Here is a 10,306-nt window from a genome sequence, read left to right as displayed (position 1 = left end):
AAGTTAATTGCATGCCAGGAAGTATTTGTTATTGTTAGATTCAGACGAGGATGGACGTTGCATTGCTAAAATGGCTGCAAAAGGGACCTTTAGATGTCAAACAGCTAAGACAAGAAGAGCTCTGATGCGACGTAAGTATTTGGCAGAGGAAGAGAGGGTAAAAGTGATCAAAATGAAAGACGGAGCAAGCAAAATAAAAGACATTATCCAAGAAATTGATGTAAGTGAAAGTGAATGCTGATCATAAATTTCACAATTTCTTTCCCTTTTTTTCTTTCTACACTGACAATATGAAGTGTCAAATAAGTGTGTGCTCATACTTATGCACTATTGGAATAAAAATAGAGTACACATACGTTTGTGTGTGTGTGTGTGTGTGTGTGTGTGTGTTGGGTTGGTTGGTAGTTTGCTTACATCTGAGATCAAATTTGCTACAGTGAAAAACCCCCTGTTGTGAAAAATTTCTTGCTGCAAACATGATTTCGTTGTAGAGGAGTTTCACTGTAATAATATATTTAGTTGAACAAGAAACAATTGTGTCAGAAAATTGGTTTCGATTACTCTGCTGTATTTACGAAAATTGTGAACGGGCCTCTATTCATGAGTACACAACAGGAGACCAGTCTTTGGAGAACAAAACACAAGCCACTGTTCTGTGATTCTACCTGTGGCCCCTAAAAACACAGGCGCACACACATACAGCTCGTCTACTGTGCCAAACACTGCACGATTTATATTCAGACTTGAGAGCGATTCAGCCATTTCCCTCAACTAGAATCAATGAAAAATAAAAACTCTTAACGAGGCCATGTTTCAAAAGCATCTTTGGATCAAGTATACGTTTGTGTGTGTCTCCCAAAAGAAAACGGAGCCTGTGAGAGAACAACAGTCCTTTTCTGCTGCCAAGAATAAAGCACCTCTTGTGTTTAGCTATGGGACAACACATTTTCTCCCTCGAAAAAGTTTGTTTTAATAAGATATGGCAGAGGTCAACATACCCTTGCAGTTCAACAAGAGTATAACAGGTCGATGTGTAAAAAACTGACTTGTTGCAACGTGTGTCCAAAAACTAATTCATACATGAATAGTATCCAAGATTTGGAAATTCTATGCAATCGTGGAATTCCCGTGACAGAAAAACTGACTTGCAAGTTCACCCAACAGGGATTCATTGAACAGCAAAACGGTTAAGATCATTTTTAGTTCAATTTAGCTGCATTTCTTTTTATTGTGCGCACATTATTGTGGGCAAAGGGTGTGCAAAAGCATGATTTATTTTTAAATCACGGCAAATTTCAAGTAGACTGACAACCAACAGACAAATAGGAAATTCAATGTGTCATATAAAGAAACAAACATAGCTACAAAATGTAGTGAATTAAACACCTTTTTTAGAATCCCTCACATAAAGTGCGTGCCACATATTTATTATTATTTTAAAATTGTTATTCTATTTTTAGAGAATAATTATATCAATAGTTATCAATATCATTGCTTTTAACAAGTTTCAGTCTTCTTCTAGTGTTGATTTATTATTATTATTTGACAGTGACAAAATAATTTGGGGACTTAATTTCAAGTGGAGAAAAAATATTTTCTCGACTGATTTCTTTTTTTTTCCATCAGAACAGGCACTACAAATCGACCACTTGTTAAAAGAGAGAAGTGTATGGTGTGTTTTATTCAAGGGATGTGACAGGCAGCTCTTGCGTGTTTGTTTGGTGTGTGGAATAGACACTATTGAGTGCCGTGAACCGCGTGCCTCCTGCAGGCTCAGATGGAATCAGAGCCCCTTTGTGTTCTCTGTGGGGTCACGGGCTAACAGCATTCGCTGCCTTCCTCCACCCGCCTTTTCCTGATTAGCCTCATCAGAGCTCGGCCTGCATCCCAGCATGCAATGGGCCAGAGACAGAGAAGCATGGCGCCTCCCTACAGGGCGGTATACTTGTTGATGGATCGGCAAATGTATCTGCTTTTCTTCCTGATGTTCAAGTTCAATGTTATCATAATAAATACAACAATACTGACAGTGAAAAATCCACTTCTTCAAGAATTCATAGTTTGTATTAATGGTGTGAAGTAAATTTGTGGATAGAATTAGGTGACCTCTTTTTAAAGATCAGATCCGTTAATTTCATCATCTTGTCTAAATACTTGCTTGGTTCTCTGGCTCTAACACTGATTTTTACCTCACACAGTCCTAAGAACCTCACATCAAACGGTTATGAGATATCGATGCCAAAAGAATGCTGTTGCCAGCCTTTGCTTGGCATTTTGATTTGGAAACATATTTTGTTTTTGTTGTGCATCGCATCCTCCGAAACCACACTTGATCGAGGACCTGAATAATATCGAGGACCTGTAGGCTACATTTTTTTTCAAAATTAATATCTTAAACATTTAGTGTTTCTTACCAACCAGAAAGTATTATGACCACTTGTTCCTAAGATACCGTATCACAGCCCGTGCCTTTACAAATATTATGCTCTGATATGGAGATTATAACAACAATGTATTTGTTACTGTGGGGTTGTTGCTGTGACTGTTAGGGCCCCTGCCACTGTCAGATAGTCCATGAATTGACAACTTTTATCATTCATTTGATCGTGCAAGTTGTCACCATTGAGTTGTACTGATTACATACAAGCTGAAAACAGCGCAGCACACAGTAGTTGGTATTTTTCGACTGACATCAAAAATAAACAAATGTTCTGTTTGTGTAATTGAGAGTTACTGACCATTTGCATTTTTGCCACAGATGAGATGTTCGTAGACCTGCAGCAGCCCCCACAGCTCCGTGTCGTTGTTGACGGACGCTTCCAGCATCTCGGCGGTGATCGGATAGCAGATGATGCTGCCGGCCCTCTCCTCACTCAATGTGGGGGTCAACCCGGCTGCCTGCAACGCACGACCCGCGACTTCCTCCGCTAAACGTTCAACACATGTCGTCAGGTAGACAGCGGCGAAGTCGTGTACGCGCACCGACACACGCGTTTCGACCATCCATCTGAAGAAGCGAGCGACCGAGAGGGACAAACCGCACCGCGCGGATTTGCCAAGCTGACGCACGGTGTCCCCGGAGCTCATGCAGTGCAGGGACACCGCCCTCACCGCGGAGAAAATGCACTTGTCGGCCAAAGTCCAGCTCAGCACCAGTCTCACGGCGCTCTGCACCTCCTGCCGTGTGCATCGTTTGTGGAGCTCACTCAGCCGCTGTGCTTCTCTGGAGATCCGCACCAAAGCCCTCCCGAGCAGCACGGAAAGTCGGCGGACTGCTTCTACTGTGAACGCATCATCCGAACCGATTGCCTTGTGCACGACTTCTCTCAGCTCCTGCTCGGTCCATGGATACTCTTCGAGTTCGGGTAGGATGGGACATTTGGCCACCCAGTCCGTCGCATCTTCTGGAAGCGTGCTCACCGTGTCCCAACTTCCGTTTCTGCTGGAGAAGGAGACGGTGTGACCCTGCTGATTCTGACTCAGCCTATCAAAGGAAGACCGCCTGAGGGAACGGCAGGGATACCGAGCCGCGATGCCCGAATCGAGGCTCAGTGACTCCACGTTTTTCACCAACAAACCGCTGGACATGATGCAGAATTGCAGATCAATGTATGGGACTTAAACTCATAGAGCGGCTCGGGCCATTTAGAGTAAGATTTTCTCTGGGCTGGTCTGACTGCCAAGGGTTTTTGGGGGGGAGCTATGAAAAGTGTGACTGCGCACAAGCCAACTACGATGATGCCCAGTTGATCAAAGTGACCCAAACCCAGTAGCACCGTTCAAGTTACGGTACATCTGTTCCGCAGCGCTACCTGGCGTTTTGGGCGGGACACCGTGGCACCACCAATTCATTTTTTTTCCCTGAATGCTTTAACTCAAACAGTGCTTGTTGTGGCACAATTTCTAAACACTACCACTGCCGCTCACAAAGTTTGCAAAACTGAAAAGCACAAACACTGCTTTGTTTTGAGTTTGTAAATGTTAGGATGCATTGCTTGTCCACGGTGTCGCCTCTCCCTTTTTGTTGTTCCCTTTTTCAGTGTGGACTGGGCGTCTCGCTAATTGATGCACCCGCCTCCCTTACACACCTGCGAGTCTTCTGCTCATCAGCCACTTGCAGCATAAAAGCCAGCCTGAACAGCCGCCAGTTCGTCAGCGACTCCTTCCTGCCGCACTCGCTTCTACCCAGCCGTTACGCGCCTGCGCCCTGCTCTTCTTGAATTGGTCGTTTTGTTCTGCTATTCGATTCCTGCCACCTTGACCTATCCCACTCCTAGCTAAATAAATCCTTCTGAGTTCATTGTGTCTGGGTGTGGGTCCTGTGCTCTTTTTCCACGAAGCCTAACAGTAAAGTGTGTCATGGGCCCGGAATCGGACCCATGACATGTGCACTGCGTGGCAGACGTTCCAAACAGTTGATACCGTGCCACCCGGACCAAAATACAACGTGTGTTGTTCATCTTAATATGATGAGGCATCATTTCGTGAACAAATGAGCCTGAGCTCAACTTTATTGTTGCCAGCACGAATGGTGATCTCCGTCAACTGTCTTTACCTGAAGCCTTGTCATATGCTATCAACTCTAAACCTACTGCGCCCTCTGTTGGCTATATGTATTACAATCACATGTCAAGACATTCCCCTTATCTTTACAAAAAAAATACAGTTCCACACATATGCAAACATGCAAATATTATTTTTATCTTTCTTTTTTTTAGTTAGCGTAAACAATTTCTTTATTATGAACAACTTTTCCTTTTTTTTAAAAAAAAAACACCTGTCAATCTGCAAAAAAAAATGTAAATATTTGCGTTTTCACAAATCAAGCCTGACAGGTTTCTTAATGTTATGCTCGGACCTCCTTAAAACAGGTGAAGTTGAGGTATCATTCTCTCACGATGGTTCATGACCATTCTCGTTCAGTTCAGTCATTTTGAATTCAGTTGGAATAGACACAACATCCTCATTTGGCATTTCATCATTATTCTCTTGGAAATGTTCTTTGGTCTTGCGAAGGTTTCGACGATTTCTCCTGAACACGTTTCCGTCCTCCGTTCTCACTTCGTATGACCTTGGTCCAACTTTCTTGAGTACTGTAGCTTTCTTGTTCCACACCTTTTGATCCTGGATTCTAACAACATCATCTTTGACCAGTGGTGGAAGTGTCTTGGTCGCTTTGTCATAATGTTGCTTTTGTTTACTTTTTAGATAGTTAGATAGTTCATCTTGCTTAGAATGTCTTTGTTCTGTCTCGTTTCCGAATTGCAGGGCAAAGTTGTGCGAAGCTTGCGATTCATTAACAACTCAGCAGGTGATTGGCCACATTCAAGCGGTGCGGTCCTGTAACTCAGAAGAGCTAGATACGGATCCGATCTGCTGTCTGTTGCCTTTTTAAGAAGTTGCTTGACAATATGCACACCTTTTTCTGCTTTACCATTGGCTTGTGCATGCAGGGGACTAGATGTTACATGACTAAAGCCATACTGCATTGCGAAGTGTTGCCATTCTCTGCAGTTATAACAGGGTCTATTGTCACTCACTACAATGTCTGGTATCCCATGTCTTGTGAAGAAGAATTTCACATGTGTTATGACATTGGTTGCAGTTCTGCTTGTGAGCAAGGCGATTTCGAGATAGTTGGAATAGTAGTCAATTACCAGCAAATAATCTTTTCCATTGTAATGAAACAAGTCTGTTCCAACTTTCTTCCGGGGAGCGGTGGGAAGATCTGGAATCAGCATAGGTTCCCTTGCTTGCTTGCACTGATACTTTTGACATGTTTCACATTTTGCAATCCTATTTTCAATTTCCTTGTTGATGCCTGGCCAGTATACGGCTTCCCTGGCCCTTCTCTTGCATTTCTCGACTCCTAAATGGGCTCGACTTCAACATGCTGAGAGCTGATTACCTCCAGACATAAACTTTGACTTAACCGATATAGGAAACATACAACACAAACATGGACTTTACAATCTTTGATTATGCTGAACACAAGATATTCCACCCAGAGAACAACTTGGATCCAGACAATAATTTCTTCAATCATAATTACAGCATCACAAACTCCGAGTATTATACGGACGAACAATTCAACACAAATGTAGAACTGAAAAATACGTTTTCAGTGATACACATAAATAGTAGAAGTCTTTATAAAAATTTCACCAAAATCAAAGAATATTTGACTACATTTAATAAATTTACAATAATTGCTACATCAGAAACTTGGCTTGATGATGAAAAAAATAAGTGAAATAAAAATTGATGGATATGAAATGTATGCAACTCAGGGAAGACAAAAAAGGAGGGGGAGTTGCAATATATGTAGATAAAACACTAAAATGCAGTAAAAATGAGAGCTTGACAAATACAACAGAGAATCTAATGGAATGTCTAACTCTTGAAATACATATTAAAAATGCATCAAATCACTATTAATCCCATATATGACCTACTGTGTGGAAATATGGCGGAACGCCTGTAAAACAAACACACTCCCTGTCTTAAAACTACAGAAAAAAGCAATCAGAATAATCAATTGGTCTAAATATATCGAACCCACAAATCCACTATTCATCAAATTAAATACAATGAAATTCTAAGACCCGGTTGATTTCAAAATTGCCCAATTAATGTATAAAGCACATAACAATCTCCTTTGCCAAAATATCCAGAAGCTTTTTGAAATTAGAGTGAGCAGTTATAATCTAAGGGGTACTAATCAATACAAAAAATCCAGAACAAGAACAAACATTAAGCAAAGGTGTGTATCAGTAATAGGTGTCAACCTGTGGAATAAGCTTGAAACGGACTTGAAAATGAGTAAATCGCTGGAGGAGTTCAAAAATAAATTCAAAAGATGAGTACAAAAAAACTACATGAATCAGAATTAAGAAGATAAATTTGATATACTTATAAAATATAGTATTACAACTGTTTGTTCTTGTTTTGGACTTTTGATCAACTTATCAATTGTACTCAAGAAATGCAGTAATTACAATGAATATCAGAAAATTGAAACAAAAAGGAGAAAGAATAATTATATATATACAAACCGAAAGGTGTATAAATAGAAAAGTATAGTATACATAATGGTAAAAGTATTTGATGATATGTAGACTTTTCTTCTTCTTCTTTGTTTTGAAAAATTATCAGTTCATATTACTACACAATAAGGGTAGGACAAGATAAGTTGTTTACTTCTTCCTACTGCTTTGAGCATACAACTGTGATGATGTGTGTTTTACTTTTACTTACTTTTTTAATTTTCCTTTCATAAATTTTGCTTGCCTTTTGTCAATCTGTTATTGTGTGTACTATATATGCTCAATAAACAAACAAAACAAACAAACAAATGTCCTTCATGTATCCTTTGCAGTATGTCTGTCCTCATACTGTGCGGAATGACAATCCTTTTGTCTCTCAGTAATAGTCCATTTGTAACACTGAGCTCTGACCTGATGTGGTAATACTTTGTTAGTGACCCTCTCGGCCAGCCTTCAAAAGTGTTGAAGACTTCAATGGCTTGAGGACCAGCGACAGTGACTAGAAGCGCTATCTTCCTGCGCGTGGGAGCTTGCCTCCAATCCCAAAGCAGCTAGGTATAGCTCGACCTGCTGCTTAAATGACCGCCAGTTAGCATCCACATTACCGACAAGTTTGAGTCCTTCCTGTGGCCTTTGCGTCTCCATCTTGAAAAAAAAATGCTGCACGACTTGGTATTCACTCCTGGTACCATATGTTGTTCATCTTAATATGACGAGGCATCATTTAGTGAACAAATGAGCCTGAGCTCAACTTTATTGTTGCCAGCACGAATGTTGATCTCCGTCAACTGTCTTTACCTGAAGCCTTGTCATATGCTATCAACTCTAAACATACAGCGCCCTCTGTTGGCGATATGTATCACAATCACATATCAAGACACAGCTCAGAGAAAAAAAAACATTTCATAGGCTTACTGTTGAATGTCGTATCATAATCCACGCCCTGATTTATTGTACTGTACAGTATTCATAAAAAATGTCCAGCAGAGGGCAATGTTGTATGTACTGGGCAGTGCATCTACTGTAGAATGTGATGTCACTGCCACTTCTTCCGGTTACCGGTTCGAGAACAGCAGTTGTGCAAGACGGGGCGACAAAACGGTCGTATCCCTTCAGCAAAGTTCCAAATAAATGTACCAAAGGCGAAAGAAAAAGTGTCCGAATGTTACAAATCTCCACCGCGACGTCTGACACTTACATTTAACTTCAAATTCATTGAGCTTTAGTATGGAGGTAAATTTGGTGAAAAAGCAACTACAATGGAAATGTCATAAATTTATAATTAACGAAAAAAAAATTAGGTATATAAAAAGGTGTTGTATATTCGTACCTATATATATATATATATATATATATATAGTTGTCTACGTTTAGTAGGAACTCACTATGTTTGGGATTGATGCATTTTTCTTCCGTCACAAAAAACTGCCTCCACGCTCAGGCATTAGTCTGTTTATTTCACTTTCTTGGTGACGTGCAATTCTGTTGTGCAATACAGTACTGTACATTTAACGTCAATACCACGCCACGCAGACTGGAATCAAACATTTTAATAATTAAAAGCCAGAGTTTAACAGACATAATGTAAAGAAATGCGCTTGCTTGGGTGTCTTGAAAGGCGCTTATAAATAAAATGTATTATTATTATTATTATTGGCATCCATCCATCCATCCATTTTCCGAACCGCTTGATCCTCACTAGGGTCGCGGGGGGTGCTGGCATGTTAATACAAAACACACAATAACGCGTCGTTTTCTGCTCACAGAAATAAAATGGAAATTTGGACAAAATGACCGGAACGGTCAGCAGAGTTCAACTGTGCGAAAGCAATGCTTTACCTAAAACAACCACAAGATGGCAGCGTTTTACTGTTTTTGAGCACAAGGCTGCACTGCCCTCTGTCTTAAAACAATAAAAACTTGCTATGGGACCTATATATTTGATTAATAATCTAAACATGTTCGTTGCAAGGGTGATTCGTAAATGATTAAAAAAAAAAAAAAAATCAGCCTGAAAAAGAAATGAGTGATCACCATTTAAAATCGCTTAATGCATTAAATATTCCAGGTACCCTACTGATGGACTCAATTTAAGAGTATAACAATAAATTACTGAGTAGAAAAGGAGGCTAAGGGGACAGATTCATTCGGTGCAGTTCTAACAGTGAGCCAGCTCACCATGGCAGAGGCCTCAAGTCCAACTTTTCTTTTTGTCTTTTTTTTTTTATTTTTAAGGCTGATGTATCCTGCGTTTGAAGCGCAATGACCACAGAAGAAGCAAAATCGCTTCAAACAAAGCCTCAAAATATCAGTACAAAAAGGTAAAAGGGCAAGCAAAGGTTTCACAATCTTTGTTCCCCGATTTTTCAAAAAAAAAAAAATCAAACCTACAAACATTTTAAATAAGTCAAAAAGAGTGATGCCTGTATTTGACTTTTCTACTTGAAACGGTATTACACAAAGCTTCTTTGACTTTTCTACTTGAAACGGTATTACACAAAGCTTCAAGTGGCTCTGAAGTTTAAAATGAAAATGATCCTATATTTCCTATGAAGACATTGATTATAAACACTAGAATACTGGAAATCTTGAAAAAGAGATTCAGTATTTCGAATACTGGCCATTATGAAAAATAAGCATCTCTTCTCAAATTGAGGAACTAGTGGGGAGTCACGATAAAATATGTTTTTGTAAACTCCCACACGGGCACACCGTTGGAAGACATTTATCATAAACACAACTTTCAACAGCAGTAAATTATATTTTCTTACTATATGGAGTCATCACAGTAACTGAAATATTTGAAGACCACCCCAAACCACAATAAAACTTTTAAAAATGTACCTTGCCAGACTGAGTTCCTAATTTGAAATAGAGGTGACACGCCACATTACATACGTTTCTACTCTTGACTTTGTCTGCAAAATGCAGAGAAAAGTAGAAAAACAGATGCTGCCTCTACAGCGTGCCAATATTCCCAAATTGTTCATGCAGTTACCGTATCACACAACTATTTTTCTCATGATAAGTGAGCACAGTTGACATAGAAATATGGCCTATGTTCTCTCATCAAATGTTAATAGATAGCAATGCAACCTTCTAAATTGGGTACAATATTTTTGAAAAACAAAAAAAAGATCCTGGGGCAGCACGGTGGTCGGCTGGTTACCACGTCTGCCTGACAGTGCAGAGGTCGTCGGTTTGATTCAGGCTCTGTCCTCCCTGTGTGGAGCTTGCATGTTTTCCCTGTGCCTGCGTGG

The 10,306-nt window shown here is 40.1% G+C and overlaps 1 protein-coding gene and 1 long non-coding RNA gene across 2 annotated transcripts in view; both read right to left on the bottom strand.

Annotated features, from left to right (window-relative positions):
• Positions 1-4,939, bottom strand: part of LOC109531763 (ankyrin repeat and BTB/POZ domain-containing protein 2-like) — a 28,167-nt gene extending 23,228 nt beyond the window's left edge. Inside the window, exon 1 of the mRNA XM_019896280.1 lies at positions 2,739-4,939. Coding sequence (XP_019751839.1) covers positions 2,739-3,588 — 850 coding nt within the window. The 5' untranslated portion in view covers positions 3,589-4,939. The remainder of the gene's footprint in view (positions 1-2,738) is intronic.
• Positions 4,940-5,581: 642 nt separating this feature from the next.
• LOC109531922 (uncharacterized) lies at positions 5,582-7,494 on the bottom strand. The gene is made up of 3 exons (XR_002171278.1): positions 7,353-7,494; positions 7,201-7,202; positions 5,582-5,869 (listed from the first exon to the last, which is right to left on the bottom strand). It is a non-coding gene; the product is annotated as an uncharacterized LOC109531922 (long non-coding RNA).
• Positions 7,495-10,306: the final 2,812 nt, after the last annotated feature.

The sequence above is a fragment of the Hippocampus comes genome, unplaced genomic scaffold (assembly GCF_001891065.2).
Source record: "Hippocampus comes isolate QL1 unplaced genomic scaffold, H_comes_QL1_v1.1 scaffold474, whole genome shotgun sequence".
Lineage (NCBI taxonomy): Eukaryota > Metazoa > Chordata > Actinopteri > Syngnathiformes > Syngnathidae > Hippocampus > Hippocampus comes.
Note: the sequence above shows the minus strand (reverse complement) of the source record. Positions and strands in the feature narration are given on the sequence as shown.